We start from the raw sequence: 20,474 nt of genomic DNA on the forward strand, positions 1-20,474 counted from the left end.
AATAAGATCACATCTGATCATGGACTCAGTTCCACTTCCCTGCCCGCTCCCCATAACCCTTTATTCCCTTATCGCTCAAAAACCTGTCTTTTTCTCTGCCTTAAATATATTCAATGACCCAGCCTCCACAGCTCTCTGGGGCAGAGAATTCCACAGATTTACAACCCTCTAAGAGAAGAAATTCCTCCTCACCTCAGTTTTAAATGGGCGACCCCTTATTTTGAGACTATGCCCCCTGGTTTTAGTTTCCCCTATGAATGGAAATATCCTCTCTGCATCCACCTTGTCCAGTCCTCTCATTATCTTGTATGTTTCGATAAGATCACCTCTCATTCTTTTGAACTCCAATGAGTATAGACCCAACCTACACAACCTGTCTTCATAAGTCAACCCCCTCATCTCAAGAATCAACCTAGTGAACCTTCTCTGTATAGCCTCCAATGCAAGTATATCCTTCCTTAAATACGGAGACCAAAACTGCATGTGTGGCCTCACAATACCCTGTACAGTTGTAGCAGGACTTCTCTGCTTTTATACTCTATCCCCCTTGCAATAAAGACCAACATTCCATTTGCCTTCCTGATTACTTGCTGTACCTGCATGCTAACTTTTTGTGTTTCATGCACAAGGACCCCCAGGTCCCTCTGTACTACAGCACTTTGCAATTTTTCTCCATTTAAATTATAATCTGTTTTTCTATTTTTTTTCTGCCAAAGTGGATAACCTCACATTTTCCTACATTATGTTCCACCTGCCAAATTTTTGCCTACTCACTTAGCCTGTCTATATCCCTTTACAGATTTTTTGTGTCCTCCTCACAATTTTCTTTCCCACCCATCTTTGTATCATCAACAAACTTGGTTACATTACACCCGGTCCCTTCATCCAAGTCATTAATATAGATTGTAAATAGTTGGGGACCCAGCACCGATCCCTGTGACACCGCACTAGTTCCTGTTTGTGAACTGGAAAGTGTTACATCTGCTGTTTTCCAAACTGCTAAGACCTCCCCAGAATCCAGGGAATTTTGGTAGATTACCACCAATGCATTCACTATCTCTGCAGCCACTTCTTTTAAGACCCTAAGATGCAAGCCATCCGGTCCAGGGGACTTGTCTGCTTTTAGTCCCATTATTTTACTGAGTACTACTTCTTTAGTGATTATATTAATTTCCTTCCTCCCTTGATTATCCCCTATTGGGATGTTTTTAGTGTCTTCTATGTGAAGACCGATACAAAATATTTGTTCAAAGTCTCTGCCCTTTCCCTGTTCCCCATTACTAATTCCCCAATCTCATCCTCTAGGGGACCAACATTTACTTTAGCCACTCTTTTCCTTTTTTCGTACCTGTAGAAACTCTGACTATCTGTTTTTATGTTTCATGCTAGTTTACTTTCATAATCTATCTTCCCTCTCTCATTAATTTCTTTAATCGTTATTTGCTGGCTTTCAAAAGTTTCCCAATCCTCTGGCCTCCCTCCCACTAGTCTTGGCCACATTGTATGACCTTGTTTTCAATTTGATACCATTCCTTATTTCCTTAGTTAGCCACAGATGGTTATCCCTTCTCTTACAGTCTTTCCTTCTCATTGGGATATATTTTGTTGCGAGTTATGAAATATCTCCTTAAATGTCTGCCACTGCTCATCAACCGTCCCTCACTTTAATCTATTTTCCCAGTCCACTTTAGCCAACTCTGCCATTATACCTTTGTAGTCTCCTTTATTTAAGCTTAGGACACTGGTTAAAGATCCAACTTTCTCACCTTCCAACTGAATTTGAAATTCAACCATGTTATTGTCACTCATTCCTAAAGGATCCTTTACTAGGAAATTGTTTATTAATCATGTCTCATTACACAGTACCAGATCTAAGATAGCCTGCTCCCTGGTTGGTTCCGCAACGTACTGTTCAAGGAAACTATCCCGGATTCATTCTATGAACGCTTCCTCAAGGCTACCCTGGCTAATTTGCTTTGTCCAATCAATGTAAAGGTTAAAATCGCCCATGATTCTTGCCGTTCCTTTTTTATAAGCCTCAGTTAATTCCACCTAGTGAGGGACTAGTGGGGAGAATGTTGCACAAATGTTTACGGATTCTATATCTCACCTGACCAGCCTCTGTCCATCCTGCCGGCTCACATGAACAATGCAGCTGACAATTGTGAACTGTCCCATCTCAACTATCCAGGCAGGAGAATCCCAAAAGGGAAAGATATTTTTGTTGCACGAGTCACTGTTGTATAGTATTTGTGGGATTGCTTTAGCAATGATGGGCTGAATGGCTTCTTTCTTTGCTCTAAACCTGTACAGTAACAGTGACTTGGTGAATGATTAAACTGTGTAAAAAGTTATTTTCATCAGTATGTGTGTGTGACTCTGGACTGACCCCTGTTGCTGCCCCCTAGTGTTATTGTACCTTCCCTACTGAACGAAAGCTGATTCTAGTTTCATAAAACAAGGTTCTTCAAACAGCACTGAGTGAATGATCAGTTAATTTGTTTTTGTGTGTTCATTCATGGATAAATATTGGCCAGGACACCTGACAACTCTTCTGTCCTTCAATAGGATCTTTTACATTAACCTGAGAGGGCAGAAGAGGACTCTGAGAGATGGTCCCACGGACCAGGGGAACACCGCCTGGTGTGGGACTGAGCCCCACACGGAACAGGAGAGCACCGCCTGGTGTGGGACTGAGCCCCACGGACCAGGGGAACACCGCCTGGTGTGGGACTGAGCCCAGCGGACCAGGAGAACAACGCCTGGTGTGGGACTGAGCCCCACGGACCAGGGGAACACCGCCTGGTGTGGGACTGAGCCCCACACGGAACAGGAGAGCACCGCCTGGTGTGGGACTGAGCCCCACGGACCAGGGGAACACCGCCTGGTGTGGGACTGAGCCCAGCGGACCAGGAGAACAACGCCTGGTGTGGGACTGAGCCCCACGGACCAGGGGAACACCGCCTGGTGTGGGACTGAGCCCCACACGGAACAGGAGAGCACCGCCTGGTGTGGGACTGAGCCCCACGGACCAGGGGAATACCGCCTGTTGTGGGACTGAGCCCCACGGACCAGGGGAACACCGCCTGGTGTGGGACTGAGCCCCACGGACCAGGGGAACACCGCCTGGTGTGGGACTGAGCCCCACGGACCAGGGGAACACCGTCTGGTGTGGGACTGAGCCCCACGGACCAGGGGAACACCGCCTGGTGTGGGACTGAGCCCCGCGGACCAGGGGAACAATGCCTGGTGTGGGACTGAGCCCCGCGGACCAGGGGAACAATGCCTGGTGTGGGACTGAGCCCCACGGACCAGGAGAACAACGCCTGGTGTGGGACTGAGCCCCACACGGAACAGGAGAGCACCGCACGTTTAGGGAGAGGGGAAATCAACCAGGGTATCTGCTCCTTATCACTGCCAGTGATCCCTGGGTTAGAAGGAGGGGTAATCAGACAGGGTTCTTGCTCCTGATCACTGTCCAGTGATCCCTGGGTTAGGGAGAGGGAGAAATCAGCCAGGGTTGATCAATGTCCTGTGACTCCTGCTAGATCAAGTGGTGTGTGAACATGGGGTGTGGTCAGGATTGGGCCCAGGGCGCTATCTACCCACTGACTGTTGGGGCAGCTGGGAGTCTTTTGATTTCTTGCCCCTGATGTCGCATGAAATCCCGAACCTTCAGCAGGAAGCCGGAGAATGCAAAATCAAATCAGCAAGTTCCTCCGAGACACTGACAAGCCAGAAGCAGTTTATCATCTGGTTGTGCTGTAAATCAAGGTGTGGTTGTGGGCCGGCAGTAATTACCAGTTTTACAGCCGAAAGATGGAATAAAAGATTTCAAAGTTCACGTTTCATTACTCAAATATTCCAGGACAGCCTGGTTCCACAGCTGTTACTGTATCACCTCCCTACCCCTGCCTCCCATTTCTGTGGGGTTGTCTCTCTCTAGCCCTCTATTTCTTCAACCGCCCCCCCCCCCCCCCACCTGTTGTGAGGTATCTCGCTGTCTCATCAATTCACAGTATCCCCCCCCTCCTCAGTGTGTCCCTCTATCTCCCCCCTCACAGTGTGTCCCCTCTATCTCCCCCCTCACAGTGTGTCCCCTCTATCTCCCCCCTCACAATGTGTCCCCTCTATCCCCCCCTCACAGTGTGCCTCCTCTATCTCCCTCCGCCCCCTCCCTCACAGTCTGTCCCCTCAATCTTCCCCCCCCCCTCACAGTGTGCCTCCTCTATCTCTCTTCCCCCCCCCCCCCTCACAGTGTGTCCCCTCTATCTCCCCCCCATCCCTCACAGTCTGTCTCCTCTATCTCCCCCCCCCCCCTCACATTGTGTCTCCTCTATCTCCCCCCCCCTCACAATGTGCCTCCTCTATCTCCCCCCCCCCCCTCACAGTGTGTTCCCTCTATCTCCCCCCCTCACAGTGCGTCTCCTCTATCTCCCCCCCCCCCCCGCCCCCTCACAATGTGCCTCCTCTATATCCTGCCTGAGGCCTAATGGATGGTGAAGGATTTGGCCTCAGTGTCAGTGAGGAGTCTCCCAGCTGCGGAGCCACTGTAATTTTGGGTTTTGCCATTTTGAGCCAACCTGGAGGTGACTGGATGCCCATGATCGTGGATATGGAAGTCGTTCCTGGACCGAACCTCTGCTCAAACGCTTCTGCTCACAATTTCTCACTCTGGGATCAATCTGGCATTGGTTGCAGTAATAGGAGAATCTGAGAAGTTCAGGGGTGTGGCTCCGATTTCCCCCTCCCCTGTACCTCTTTGTAAGTGTCAGCAGTTATTCGACATTGTGAAGCATTGTAACCAATCTTCTTCTCTCCTGATGAGCCACACTCATTTTTCCTCCTTAACCCATGGACACTGAGGTCGGTTGTACTCCCTGCTGCTGTGGCTGCGATCAGCTGACCCAGCACAGACCAGGAATGAAGCCCACGACCGTTTGGTCGGTGTAGCTCCATACCACACACTGAAGTCCATTTACCCTTTGAGCCATGCAGGGAGCTGCGAGAGAGCCTTGCATATGCTCCTGGTGATGCAGTGGGATGGTGGGAAGTCTATCTCCTGCCTTCTTCTTGCCCTCTTTTTTTTTTCTGTCTCTCGCGCTCTCAGCCTTAGCTCAGAGGTAACACTCGCCGCAGAGTCAGCTTTTGTTTGAGTCCCACTCCAGAGACTGGAGCCCATAATCGTGGCTGACGCTTCCAGTTGCGTGGCGGTCTTTTGGATGTGACGTTAATCTGAGGCCCTGCCTGCGCTCTCAGTACCACAGGGCAGTAATCTAATAAAACAGAGCGGAGAATAAATGGACCAATGGCACTATTTGAAGAAGAGTAGGGGAGTTCTGCTCATTTGATGATCTGGTTATTTATCTCATTGCTGTTTTGTGGGACCTTGCTGTGCACAAATTGGCTGTCACGTTTCCTACATTACAATAGTGACTTCACTTCAGAAATACTTGGGACGTACTAAGGACATGATCGGTACAAATTACCTTTCCTGTTTTCATCTTTTTGTCTCTTTCTTTTCTCTCACTTTCTCCGTCACTTATTTGCTCTTTCTCTTTCATTCTTGCTGTTTTTCTTTATTATCTTTTTCTTTCCCTATTTTTCTTTCCCTCGCTCTTACCCTCCCTTTCTTTCTCCCTTTCTTTTTCTTTGTCCCCTGCTGTGTTTTTAACAGAGACACCCCTCCATCCCACTGCAGAAAATGGCTGATTTTATACTTTAAGCCCTTTCACTACTTGCAAAGAAAACAGTGAAAAATAATAAACAGGATATGTTATAAAAATACCTGGGGACACTGGGGCAGAGGAGGAAATGTGTGATGTGCCCTCAGTACCACAGGGCAGTAATCTAATAATACAGAGCGGAAAGTGATATGGATCAACTTGACGCCCATCATAAAGAGGAACAGGCTGGGCTTATTAATAAATGGAATTTAAAGTGCCCTATTAACGGAGATATCATGGTGACAGCAAGGAAGAAATACTCAACAAGCTTGCAAACACCAGCTTGTCACCAGTTTAGCAATTTTTTATTAATTTATTGTTTGTGCAAATTCTTGGCTGATGGCATTACTGCAGCTTGGCTTGTTTGGCAATCCTCAAGTTAGATTATTGTAGGTTCAAGCCATACTTCAGAACGAGGGCCAATAATCTGGGTGAGCACCCCAATGCAGCACTGAGGGTGCATTGCACTGTTTGGAAGGTCAGTACTGAGGGAATGCTGCTCTGTCGGAGGGGCAGTACTGAAGGAGTTTCACTGCACTGTCGGAGGGGCAATACTGAGTGTGTGCTGCACTGTCGGTAGGTCAGTACTGAGGGATCGCTGCGCTGTTGGAGGGGCAGTACTGAGGGAGCGCTTCACTGTCGGAGGGGCAGTACTGAGGGAGCGCTGCACTGTCGGAGGGGCAGTACTGAGGGAGCATTGCACTGTCGGAGAGGAAGTACTGAGGGAGCGCTGCACTGTCGGAGGGGCAGTACTGAGGGAGCGCTGCACTGTCGGAGGGGCAGTACTGAGGGAGCGCTGCACTGTCGGAGGGGCAGTACTGAGGGAGCGCTGCACTGTCGGAGGGGCAGTACTGAGGGAGCATTGCACTGTCGGAGAGGAAGTACTGAGGGAGCGCTGCACTGTCGGAGGGGCAGTACTGAGGGAGCGCTGCACTGTCGGAGGGGCAGTACTGAGGGAGCGCTGCACTGTCGGAGGGGCATTACTGAGGGAGCATTGCACCGTCGGAGGGGCATTACTGAGGGAGGGTTGTATTGAGGGAGCGTTGCATTGTTGGGGGCAGTACTGAGGGAGCATTTGCACTGTCGGAGGGGCAGTACTGAGGGAGCGTTGCACTGTCGGAGGGGCAGTACTGAGGGTGCGTTGCACTGTCGGAGGGGCCGTCAGATGAGGCATTAAACATTGTAGGGGTGACATGATGTCCTGGTGGGTCTGGTGGATGTTAATGATCCCATATAACTAGAATTTACAATTTATTTGAATTATCTGAACATTTATATTTTTCTTAGCACTTAGCTGTATTATTTATGTTGCTAAATTCAAATGATTGGATAATTGTTAGCTCAAAAGAGATCTTTGAATTATCAGTAGACTGTATTTGAAGAGAGCAGAGCATTGCCCCGATGTGCTCCGGGCAACATTCCTCCCTCAAACTCATTGCAGTGCTCGAACCCCAGCCTGAACTCCCCATTCCCCTGACCATTTCTTCTTATGCAGATCCTCTCCCTTCACCCCACCACTGGCAGCTAGGCCTTCACAGTCGAGCCTGTGCTGTTCCTCACCAGCCTTCATACCCAACCGGACAGGAACCCAGGCTGCTTTCACCTGCCCTAACTCGGGGTCGCAGGGCCCAATTGTCAGAGGGTTAGGGGTCAGTTAATTCAACACTGACCGGGGAAAGAGGAGGGGAGCTTCCGGTGTGCAACTTGACAGACAGCCCATTCCCCCAGTGTAAAATGTGAGGAATTTGGTCTTGTAAAAGAAAATTTGGTTGCCCCAATTTTCTGAGAGATGGAGGTAAATGAGTGCACGATTGTGTGCATGTGTGTGCAGGGGTTTGTATGGGTTCCCTCAGTCTCCCCCTACACTCTCCCCTCTTTCTCTCTTTCCCCCTCCTCCCCCACAATCCCCAGCTCAGTCTCTTCCCCAACCCCCCTTGGTCTCTCTCTCCCCTCCCCTGCTCCCCCTCCGTCTCTTCTCTTCCCCCCCCCCCCCCCCAAATCCCCTTTCCCCGTTATGTCTCATACCCCAGCCCCCACGGTCTCCTTCCCCATCTCCTTTAATCTCATCTTCTCTTCCTTCCCCCCCCCCCCACCCCGCCCATCTCCAGGTCTCTTCCCCCACTCTCTTTCCCCTCTTTCCCCTCCCCCCCGGCCCCACCTCCTCCCTCGGTCTCTCCTCCCTTTCCATCGGTCTCTGCCCCTCCCCCTCAGTCACTCCCCCTCAGACTGTGTCTCTCTCTTTTCACAGCTGGTCCTGGCCGAAGGCTCGATATCTGATGGGGGCTCACAGTGTGCGGACAGTCAGTCAGAGTTACCGCCCCCCATCGAGAGGACCGGAGGCATCGGCGACTCCAGGCCACCATCCTTCCAGTAAGAACTTCTTTTCTTCTTCGAGTTCTAGAGTGGAGCTTCACTGAGTGGAGAGAAATATCAGACGCAAATAGAATATGAGAATAAACTAGCCAGAGACATAAAACACACTGTAAAAGCTTCTATAGGTATGTAAAGAGGAAAAGATTAGCGAACGTAAATGTGGGTCCCTTACAGGCTGAGACAAGAGAAATTATAATGGGGAATAAGGAAATGGCAGAGAAATTAAACAAATACTTTATGACTACCTTTAAGGAAGAAGATGCCAAAAAAATCTCTCGGAAATGATGGAGAACCGAGGGTCTGGCAAGAATGAGGAATTGAAAGAAATTAGTATTAGTAAAAAAAATAGTACTGGAGAAATTAATGGGTCAGGCAGAGTCAGCATGGATTTATGAAGAGGAAGTCATGTTTGACAAATTTGTTGGAGTTCTTTGAGGATGTAACGATCAGGGTGGATAAAGGGGAACCAGTGGATATGGTGCATTTGGACTTCCAGAAGGCATTTGACAAGGTGCCACATAAAAGGTTACTGCACAAAATAAAAGTTCACGGGGTTGGGGGTAATATATTAGCATGGATAGAGGATTGGCTAACTAACAGAAAACAGAGAGTCGGGATAAATGGTTCATTCTCTGGTTGCCAACCAGTAACTAGTGAGGTGCCGCAGGGATCAGTGCTGGGACCCCAACTATTTGCAATCTATATTAATGACTTGGAAGAAGGGACTGAGTGTAATGTAGCCAAGTTTGCTGATGATACAAAGATGGGAGGAAAAGCAACGTGTGAGGAGGACACAAAAAATCTGCAAAAGGACATAGACAGGCTAAGTGAGTGGGCAAAAATTTGACAAATGGAGTATAATGTTGGAAAGTGTGAGGTCATGCACTTTGGCAGAAAAAAATCAAAGAGCAAGTTATTATTTAAATGGAGAAAGATTGCAAAGTGCTGCAGTACAGCGGGACCTGGGGGTACTTCTGCATGAAACACAAAATGATAGTATGCAGGTACAGCAAGTGATTAGGACGGCCAATGGTATCTTGGCCTTTATTGCAAAGGGGATGGAGTATAAAAGCAGGGAAGTCTTGCCACAGCTATACAAGGTTTTGGTGAGGCCACACCTGGAATACAGCGTGCAGTTTTGGTTTCCATATTTACGAAAGGATATACTTTGGAGGCAGTTCAGAGAAGGTTCACGAGGTTGATTCCAGGGATGACGGGGCTGACTTATGAGGAAAGGTTGAGTAGGTTGGGCCTCTACTCATTGGAATTCAGAAGAATGAGAGGTGATTTTATCGAAACATATAAGATTATGAGGGGGCTTGACAAGGTGGATACAGCAAGGATGTTTCCACTGATGGGGTAGACTAGAACTAGAGGGCATGATCTTAGAATAAGGGGCCGCCCATTTAAAGCTGAGATGAGGAGAAATTTCTTCTCTGAGGGTTGTAAATCTGTGGAATTTGCTGCCTCACAGAGCTGTGGAAGCTGGGACATTGAATAAATTTAAGATAGAAATAGACAGTTTCTTAAACGATATAAGGGGTTATGGGGAGCGGGTGGGGAAGTGGAGCTGAGTCCATGATCAGATCAGCCATGATCTTATTAAATGCCGGAGCAGGCTTGAGGGGCCAAATGGCCTAATCCTGCTCCTAGTTCTTATGTTCTGACTCTTCTTTAATACATGTGTTTCCATGCAAGGGAGCGCGGTCATGGGGTCTGACACAGGTGAGAAGCGGCAAACTGAATGACAGAATTTTCTGTTCTGCATTTTAATTCTTTCCTCCGCATTTCCTGGTCTCCCCGCTGTCATTCCCGGTTCCCCAAGAGGTAAATGGCTTGCAGTCAGAGCTCCGCCCATCTTATCATCCTCCGTCCCCCTCCCCTGAAGGTGCTGACTCTCACTGGGGTTCAGATCCCCTCCTCCCCTGAAGGCATTGATGGGTACAGGTCTGTCATTGGATGGGATGAATTCTGAGCACTCACAGCAGCATTACCTCAATATCAGAGGGTATTAGTTTAGTTGTGAGTTTTACCCTACAGTGGATAGGGATTAATTCTTTAACTACACCACGTCACAGTGCTGCACCATTATGTTTCTGCAGTGAAAGGATCAATAACTGCGTTAACAGCCACTTCCTTACAACAGCAGCTGTCGGGCTCCAGTCATTTAACAATACTACTTTGAGCTAATTCATGTTGTTCCATGGGTGTGAGCAGGATACACATGGAACATCTGGACTGAGGGTAGCCCACTGCTGATTAGGACCTTTAGAAGGGATGGGCTGGAGGTCTTGTGTCCTTGTGTAGTAAAGTCTGCATCCTGTTGATCGACACTGTGTCAGCATTGTGCAGACGAATCAGTCTGCAGGTCACTGGATCCAGCTGTTCTGTTCTTTGAACCTTGACCCCACAACAACTCCTCCCGGTATCGCCCAATGAAGGAGGAGAATTAACAGCCCTGCAGTCAAGAACTGACCAATAGGTGTCACACAGGGACACAATGGGGTATGATTCCGCCCCCCCCCCGGTTGATTACCATGCTGGCATAACTATCTGAGATCACGTGAAGGGCATCTGGCACCTGTGGAATCAAGCCCCAGAGTCAGTCAGTGGCTTTGGGGGTGGGAGGTGAGGTGTAAACTGGACCAAGACAAAAGCAGATGTTCCCTGACTAATTCCAGCCTGCGCCCCCGGCACTGAAGGGGTTACAGACGGAGTGGGTCTGGAGGAAGCATGGCCGTTCCCATTCCTTTCCCTGTGTGTAAATCTGTGTGCTGGATTCAGACTGGGTAGCCAGCTCCCCCTGCTGTTTGTTTGCAGGAACTGCAGCAAACTGCCTGTGCAGGATCCAAAGGGCAGATGTTGTCTCTGTGCAATGTTACCTCTGTGAGGGAGGATGGGTATCTAATCAATTTTAACAAATGCAGTATTATTGACCTGCTGACTTGCACCAAGTCCCAGTCACCCATCACCTCTGTGCTCGCTGACCTACATTGGTTCCCTGTCCCCCAATTCCTCAATTATAAAACTCTCACCCTTGTGTTCAAATCCCTTCATGGTATCGCCCCTCCCTATCTCTGTAGCCTCCTCCAGCTCTACAACCCTCCGTGATCTCTGCGCTCCTCCAATTCTGGCTTCTTGTGCCAGAATTTTAATCCCTCCCTAAATCTCTCCATCTCTACTCTTTTAAGACGATGCTCCTTAAAACCTATCTATCAAGCTGTCCCAATATCTCCTTATGTGGCTCGGTGTCAAATTTTGTTTGATAATCCCTCCTGTGAAGTACCTTGAGACATTTTACTACGTTAAAGGCGCGATATAAATGCAAGTTGTTGTTTTGATCGCTGTCCCATACAGCCTTTCATTTGTTTTTATGTTTTTTATTTTGATTAAATTTGGGGCTGAGTCCACCTAATTTTTGTAGAGCAAAATCCTTCAGCTGTGCAGCAAATTTTTTTTCAAAGTTTATAGCCATGACTTTCGCATGACATGCCCATTCTTGTTATTAAGTGCCCTTAAACTATCTTGATTCCCATTTCTTGTTGCATTTATTTTTGATCTTTTTAAAGTGTGTAGGGAGCAATATAGCAGCACTGAAGTTTATGAGTACAATATCTGAACACCTGAATAATAATGCACAGTTCACAATCAGTTGCTGGCAAGTAATCCATGGATTGCACCGTGTCACTGCTAGTCTGCTTTGCCGTATGTCACAGTAACTGCCTTTGTCCACACCATTTACACAGAAACAGGGCATCTGGCCTAACAGGTCCATGCCCCCCACAAGTCTTCTCCCACCCTATTTCTTCTCACCCCACCAACATAGTGTTCTATTCCTATCTCCCTCATGTAATTATCCAGCTTCCCCATAAATGCCTCTATTACTCTTCCTTTGATGCTTCTGCTGGGTCCTGTGTCTGCCGAGTGCCTGACTGGCTCCTGGTCCTCTGCCTCAGCCTGTGTGGAGGTGACTGCTTGGCGCTTCACAGGGACAGTCTGACGATGTCTCGGCGATTGCCCTCCTTTCCCTGATTCTCCTTCCACTTTGGTCAGAGAGAGAACGATACAGCACAGAAAGAGGCCATTCAGCCCATCATGCCTGTTCCAGCTCTTTGAAAAGCTATCCAATTAGTCCCACTCGGATGGGAGCGAGCCTTTGGCGCAGTGGTAGCATTCCCGCCTCTGGGCCTGAAGGTGGAGGGTGTGAACCCCACTGCAGACAGTCCCGGCAAGTGGAGTCGGAGCTCCGGCTTTGAATCCTGGGTTGACATCCAGCGGGATACACGTGTCCGGTGGATGCCCCCCGCCCCCCCCCTCATCATATGGGTTGTGGGAGCCCATAAAACCCTCCCGCCATACAGGACTAATCACTTATCGGCTGGTATAACAATGGTTACGGCCATGGAAGAAGGGTTAACGCTGCCAGTCGGACTGCCATCAATACCTGGGAATCCCTGGCCAAAGACCGCCCGAAGTGGAGGAAGAGCATCCGGGAGGGCGCTGAGCACCTCGAGTCTCGTCGCCGAGAGCATGCAGAAACCAAGCGCAGGCAGCGGAAGGAGCGTGCGGAAAACCAGACTCCCCACCCACCCTTTCCTTCAACCACTGTCTGTCCCACCTGTGACAGAGACTGTAATTCCTGTATTGGACTGTATCGTCACCTGAGAACTCACTTTTGGAGTGGAAGCAAGTCTTCCTCGATTTCGAGGGACTGCCTATGATGATAATCAGTCTGCGAATCCTTCCATTACTTCACACTGTTACCCAAAGGGAACAGTGAGAAGACACGAAAAGAAGTCGTCGTCCCACTCCTCTGCTCTTTCCCCATAGTTCTGCAAATTTTTCCTTCCTTGATGAAAGGTGCCCCTCATTGGGATACAGATAAGGGTGCACTCAGATTCCTCACCCCCGTTCTTCGCGTGCGAGCCCAGACAGTGACTGTCAACAATTGATTGCATTTATAAAACTGTATGGATGCTTCTCACAGAGGGGTAAGTAAAACTGGCCCCAAGTGAAGGGGGAGAGATTAGGACAGGTGACCGAGAGTTCAGTCAAAGAGCTGGGACTTGAGGGGCTTTTTAAAGATGGAGAGAGAGGCGGCGAGACGGAGGGTTTAGGGAGGGAGTTCCAGCGAGTGGGATTGAAAGGAGCTGAAGAGTCGCCCGCCAATGGAGGGGTGAAGGACAGAGGTTTGGGAAAGCTGGAGTTTGTGGAGAATGGGAGGCTGGCAAAAGCCTGGCGGAGGAGCCAAGCTTACATGCAGAACAAGAGAGAGGAACGGGCTGCGCGTTTCGGGAACGATTCTGTGTTGGTACCATGTGCTGTGTGACACCAGCTGCTGTGGATTGCCGCCGATGGATTCAGCACTGTCTCAATCCTGTGTTTGTCACCCTGGAAGCTTCACAGTGAATGTTTAGCTGTTTTTTTTTTTCCAGGACACTGCATTCCAAACAGAGGAGCTCTAAAGATGCGACAAACTATACACAGTACACTGAGCCCCAGGCTTTCTGCTGGTGGAGGTCAGCTGCAATGAGAGCTGCTTCAACCACTGCCTTATAAATCCTCACCATTGCAATCTCGCTTTCTCTTCCCATTTTTTGTGGGTTGCTACAGCAACCGGTGGGAGAATTGATTCGTGTTTTGAAAGCCTGGCTCTGAAATTCATCAGCGATTGCACTGAACACAGGCTGCTACACCCACTCAACCCCATCTCATTTACATCAATAAAGGCACCTTCGCAGCATGCTCACCTGCAGCACAGCCTAAAGCCTGTAACCTTGCAGGCTGGAGCAGCCATGTTCCCAGTTTGGTCCCCTCTGATTCTCCCTGGGGTTCCAGCGGTAGTCAATCCCCATCAGTTACCTCATCCCCAGTGACCATTTGAGACACTGAGTGATGGATACGGCATCCGGCTTTTTAAAGCAGTGCCCCATGACTTCCCTGTCCAGGGAGTGAAAGTAGTTGCCCTGTGAATGATGTGGTGTAAAGTCATTGATTGCCGTGTGCAATAAGTATTAGGGTCTCCATCTCGGGAGATCAACTTCACTATTTCTGCTGGTTTAGGGCACGTAATTTCCAAAGGGTCACCTCGACCCGCAGTACTTGGCTCTTTCTCCAGGGAGCTGCTGGTCTCAGCTTCCTCCTGAGTTGCTATAGAAACATAGAAAATAGGTGAAGAAGTAGGCCATTCGGCCCTTCGAGCCTGCACCACCATTCAATAAGATCATGGCTGATCCTTCACCTCCGTACTCCTTTCCTGCTTTCTCTCCATACCCCTTGATCCCTTTAGCCGTAAGGGCCATATTTAACTCCTTCTTGAATATATCCAATGAACTGCCATCAACAACTCTCTGCGGTAGGGAATTCCACAGGTTAACAACTCTGAGTGAAGAAGTTTCTCCTTATCTCAGTCCTAAATGGCCTACCCCTTATCCTTAGACTGTGCCCCCTGGTCTGGACTTCCCCAACATCGGAAACATTCTTTCTGCATCTAACCTGTCCAGTCCCGTCAGAATTTTATATGTTTCTATGAGATCCCCTCTCATCCTTCTAAACTCCAGTGAATATAGGCCCAGTCGATCCAGTCTCTCCTCATATGTCAGTCCCGCCATCCCAGGAATCAGTCTGGTGAACCTTCGCTGCACCCCCTCAATAGCAAGAACGTCCTTCCTCAGATTAGGAGACCAAAACTGAACACAATATTCCAGGTGAGGCCTCACTAAGGCCCTGTACAACTACAGTAAGACCTCCCTGCTTCTATACTCAAATCCCCTAGCTATGAAGGCCAACATACCATTTGCCTTCTTCACTGCCTGCTGTACCTGCATGCCAACTTTCAATGACTGATGTACCATGACACCCAGGTCTCATTGCACCTCCCCTCTTCCTAATCTGCCGCCATTCAGATAATATTCTGCCTTCGTGTTTCTGTCCCCAAAGTGGATAACCTCACATTTATCCACATTATACTGCAACTGCCATGCATTTGCCCACTCACCTAACCTATCCAAGTCACCCTGCAGTCTCTTAGCATCCTCCTCACAGCTCACACCGCCACCCAGTTTAGTGTCATCCGCAAACTTGGAGATATTACACTCAGTTCCTTCATCTAAATTGTTAATGTATATTGCGGCACTCCACTAGTCACTGCCTGCCATTCTGAAAAGGACCCATTTGTCCCGACTCTCTGCTTCCTGACTGCCAACCAGTTCTCTATCCACGTCAGTACATTACCCCCAATACTTTGATTTTGCACACCAATCTCTTGTGCGGGACCTTGTCAAAAGCCTTTTGAAAATCCAAATACACCACATCCACTGGATCTCCCTTGCCCACTCTACTAGTTACATCCTCAAAAAATTTCAAAAGATTTGTCAAGCATGATTTCCCTTTCATAAATCCATGCTGACTTGGACTGACCCTGTCGCTGCTTTCCAAATGCGCTGCTCTTTTATCTTTAATAATTGATTCCAACATTTTCCCCGCCAATGATGTCAGGCTAACCGGTCTATAATTACCTGTTTTTTCTCTCCCTCCTTTTTTTAAAAAGTGGTGTTACATTAGCTACCCTCCAGTCCACAGGGACTGATCCAGAGTTGATAGACTGTTGGAAAATGACCACCAATGCATCCACTATTTCTAGGGCCACTTCCTTAAGTACTCTGGGATGCAGACTATCAGGCCCCGGGGATTTATCGGCCTTCAATCCCATCAATTTCCCTAACACAATTTCCTGCTTAATAAGGATATCCTTCAGTTCCTCCTTCTCACTAGACCCTCCTATGTCAATTGTTGCACGCAATCATCCTCAGCAGTGCGCTACTCATTGATGAAAAGCTTTCGCCACAGACAGACTGAAGTCCGTCTACTCATCGTTTCACCCGAGCTTTGTACTAACGTGGCAGCTGTTTTCCTATCTGATCAGTTTCTTGTAAAATACAGAGTGGTGCATTGCTTAAAGGGGCACTGACCCCTACTGCTGGGCAAGGGGAAGGAGCAGAACCAGCTACGTATAGTTCGCACATTAACCATATCCAAACCTGGTCACACAGCGATGATTGAACACAATCTGTGGCTCAGTTTCAAACTGAAGTCCCCAGACTGTGGTGGTCTGTGACAGGATTTCCAAGGCATCGGGGGCCGAAATTGCCCCCTGATTGAAACGGAGCGCAAGCGAAATTGAGGTCGTAAAAGTTTTTTTCCCCTCTGGGCAGCTGAGGGGCAGAAACCTTTCGGGAGCGGGGCGGAAGGTGGCCGGTCAACGCTGCGACGCTTATGACGTCGACGCAATGCAGACGTGGCGCGTCACGCTGACGTGTCACAACGTCCCTCCCTTCAGTTAAAGGCGAGGGCCACTGCAAACTCTGCACAAAGCTTGGTTGGGCCACCAGGGGGGGGGTTTTGGCCGGGAAAGTGGCCCGGTACCCGAGAGGGGTTGCCGGGCTGCCTGTTGGAGGCCTGGCCGAACCCGTGGCCGCCACTGTTGGGTCGACTTTGGGGTCGGCCGAATATTAAAATACAATGGCGGCCGCGGCAGTGCGCCCTCCGCCCAGCCACAAGCAGCTTCCCGCCGGGGAAAGCTGTCGGGGGGCACCGAGCGGTGGCCGATCTTCTGCCGGGGGGCAATTTCCCACGCGGGACAGAAAGGGGGTTGTCGCCGGTCGGTCAGGGGCAGTGCGTGCCCGAAGGGGCGGGAACACGGACTGGGCTGTAGTGTGCCCCGCACCAAAAATAAAGGAGGGCAATTTCTCAAATGTCGGCACCTCCGCCCCGACTGAGCGGTAGGTGCTTACTGACCCGTTAATCGCCTCTTTAAAAAAGGGGGCTATTTCGGCCGCTTAATCTTTTAGTATCTATTGATTTACTCAACACTGTGGCTGTGCACTCTTTTTTTAAAAAAGGTTCCATGGATAGGTGACATTGCCTTTCAGAAATTAAGATAGGAGGTTCCCCAGGTTTGAGTCAGTGTTTACAGATGTCCTCGGGGATTGTGTCAATATTTACAGGGGGTCCCTGGGAGTGTGCCATTATTTACAGGGAGTCCCTGGGAGTGTGTCATTATTTACAGGGGGTCCCTGGGAGTGTGTCAACATCATGTTTGTGATTCAGTTGGTAGGTTTCTCGCTGCTCAGTCAGAAGGTTGTGGGTTCAAGCCCCACTCCAGAGATTTGAGCACAAAAATGTAGGCTTACACTCCGGTGCTGTGCTGAGGGAGTGCCGCACTGTCAGAAGTGCTGCCTTTTGGCTGAGACGTTAAACCGAGGCCCAGTCTGCTCTTTGAGATGGCCATAAAAGATCCCATGGCACTATTTCAAAGAAGAGCAGTTATCTCTTTATAAAAGAAAGGAGTTATCTCCGGTGTCCTGGCCAATATTTATCCCTCAATCAACATAACGAAAACAGATTATCTGGTCATTATCGCATAGCATTGTGGGAGCTTGCTGTGGACAATTGGCTGCCATGTTTCCTACATCACAATGATGACTACACTTCAAAAAGTACTGTAAAGTGCTTTGGGACATCCTGAGGTCATGAAAGGTGCAATATAAATTCAAGTCTTTCTTATTTTCACTGTCGGAGGTGTCGTCTTTCAGATGGAATATAAAACTGAGGCCCTATTTGCCCCCTCCAGTGGATATAGAAGATGTATTCTGAAGAAGAGCAGGGTTGTTCTCCCTGGTGTTCTGGCCAATATTTATCCTTCAATCATCATCATCATAAGCAGTCCCTTGAACGAGGATGACTTGCTTCCACACCAAAAGGGATGAGTTTGCAGATGTTTCAATGAAGGACCCGATGTTCCAGTCCTGAACTCCAGGGGTGGAAGATGCGTGTGCGTGGACTTTTTTAACGTGTGGTGACCGTTGCACATCAGCCACCACACGGGCTTGACAGAGCTAGGTCTTGGTCCAGTGGCAAGGGTTAACCAGGACGACTGGAGACCTGCTCTGCGCGCACATATTGCAGTGTGGGCTGGGCATGTGCTGCCCCTGGGCCCTTGGCTCTTCTGGGCCCCGTATCCCCATTTGCCGCACCTCCGCCACGATCTCTCGTCGCTCCTCCACCACAAACATTCGCCGCTCCTCCGTCACAATCTCTCAATGCTCCTCTGCCACGATCTCTCGTCGCTCCTCCACCACAAACATTCGCCGCTCCTCCGTCACAATCTCTCAATGCTCCTCTGCCACGATCTCTTGCCGTCCCTCCACCACAAAACATTTGCCACATTATTCGAGGCATGGAATACAAAAGCAATGCTTGAACTGTATAAAACACTGGTTAGGCCGCAGCTGGAGTACTGTGCACCGTTCAGTTCACCCCATTACAGGAAAGATGTGATTGCAGAGGAGATTTACAAAAATGTTGCCTGGACTGGAGAATTTTACTGTGAGGAAAGATTGGATAGGCTGAGGTGGTTTTCTTTTGGAACAAAGGAGGCTAAGGGGAGACCTGATTGAGGTATATAAAATTGAGGGGCTTAGATAGAGTGGATAGGGAGGACATGTTTCCCTCAGCAGTGGGGTCAACAACCAGGGGACATAGATTTAAAGTAATTGAGGGGAGGTTTAGAGGAGATTTGTGGGGAAATTTCTTCACCCAGAGAGTAGTGGGGGTCTGAAAGGGTGTAGAGGCAGGAACCCTCACCACATTTAAAAAATACTTGGATGTGTACTTAGTGCCGTAACCTACAGGGCTACGGACCAAGAGCTGGAAAGTGGGATTAGGCTGGATAGCTCTTGGTTGGCCGGCGCAGACACAATGGACCGAAATGGCCTCCTTCCGTGCTGTAAATTTCTAGGACACCTCTCTCCTTCTCCCTGTCTTTCTCTTTCTCTCTCTATCTCTCTCTCTCTCTCTATCTCTCTCTCTCTCTCTCTCTCTCTCTCTCTCTCTCTCTCCCTCTATATCTATCTCTCTCTCTCTCTCTCTCCCTCTCTTATATTTATATATATATATATATATATAATATATATATATAGATATATATAATTTCTGTGTCTCTTCCTGAATATATATATATTTGTGTGTGTGTGTGTGTGTATAATATATATATATATATATATATGCCTGGCCTGTGCTGGATGAGGGATTTTGCCAGATGAGGGGAGGTCATCGGCCTGAGGTGGGTGGAGGGGGAAGGAGGCCGCTTGAGTTCAGGAGGGGAGAGGGGAGAGGAGGTCGCCCGAGGTCCAGGGTGGAGGGGGGGAGAGGGGAGGAGGCCACCTGAGGTGCGGCAGGGGGAGGGAGGAGGTTGCCCGAGGTTGGGCCCCAAGGTGCTCTAGGTTGAGGGGGATTCTGCTACTGCTGATCACTTTCTTTCGAGTAAGTGTGTGGATTTTCTGTTCAGGTGAATGATTTAATTAAATCATAAAGGAAAACCATCACCGCTGTGCCTAAAAAGGGAATGGGAAACCTGGGGGGTGTGGGTCGGGGTTCTGCGCATGCGCCACCCAGTGGCCAGGGGTGGTGCTGGATAAGAAAGGTTCAGCCTGTATATATGTGTTTGTGTGTGTCTCCATTTAAAACTGAAGGATTCATTCTCTACATTTGAAATGGACCGATTCCCTCACGCCTGGAACTGTACAGCACACTCGGGATGTACAGGACCAGACGGGAGGGAGACATTCTGTTTGAGGTTATTTTAATTCCAGATTTATTTAATTTAAAAGGAACAGAATTCAAATGTATAGCAACCCAGGATGAGGTTGAACTCCTGCTTTGTGGATTGTTAGCCCAGGCCTCCAGAGTGACATCATCCCTAAACTCCCAGAACTGAGAGTAGCTGATCTGTGAACAAATCTTCCTTCTGGTTTTGTCTGGGTCTCTCGGCTTTGTGTATTGGCCCCATCTCTGGTTCCTTCATGTGCTTGAAGAATTTGAAGTTAGTCAGACAGTGTTGAACCACTTCATTCTCTCAGGGCATTGACGGTAAACAGCTTCAGTCCTGTGTATCTTCCTTCCCTCAATCAACACACATCGAAACATCTGACCATTATTTCATCGCTGTTTGTGGGATCTTGCTGTGCACATATTTCTTCCTATATCATCATCATCATAGGCAGTCCCTCGGAATCGAGAAAGACTTGCTTCCACTCTTAGCATTAGTTCTTAGGTGGCTGTACTTTACAATAGTGACTATACTTCCAAAGTATGTCATTGGCTGTAAAGCACTTTTCGATGCCCTGAGGTTGTGAAAGGGGCTATATACATGCAAGTCTTCCTTTCTAGTTCAGTGTAAAAAATGGGCGACATTGTTGTAAGGGAACAGTGTCCCTTAGTGTAATGTTGTGGAATTTGATTTATGTACAGCGAGGGCAGTAAACTCCATGTCGTACTGTGCAGCTGCCAACAGTCAACGGTTTGACTTGTACCCAC

The 20,474-nt window shown here is 48.8% G+C and overlaps 1 protein-coding gene across 1 annotated transcript in view; it reads left to right on the top strand.

Annotated features, from left to right (window-relative positions):
• LOC139228898 (segment polarity protein dishevelled homolog DVL-1-like) overlaps window positions 1-20,474 on the top strand; it is a 160,749-nt gene that overhangs the window by 43,935 nt on the left and 96,340 nt on the right. Inside the window, exon 3 of the mRNA XM_070860395.1 lies at window positions 7,975-8,096. Coding sequence (XP_070716496.1) covers window positions 7,975-8,096 — 122 coding nt within the window. The remainder of the gene's footprint in view (window positions 1-7,974; window positions 8,097-20,474) is intronic.

This window comes from Pristiophorus japonicus, chromosome 18, assembly GCF_044704955.1.
Source record: "Pristiophorus japonicus isolate sPriJap1 chromosome 18, sPriJap1.hap1, whole genome shotgun sequence".
In the NCBI taxonomy this organism is placed as follows: domain Eukaryota; kingdom Metazoa; phylum Chordata; class Chondrichthyes; family Pristiophoridae; genus Pristiophorus; species Pristiophorus japonicus.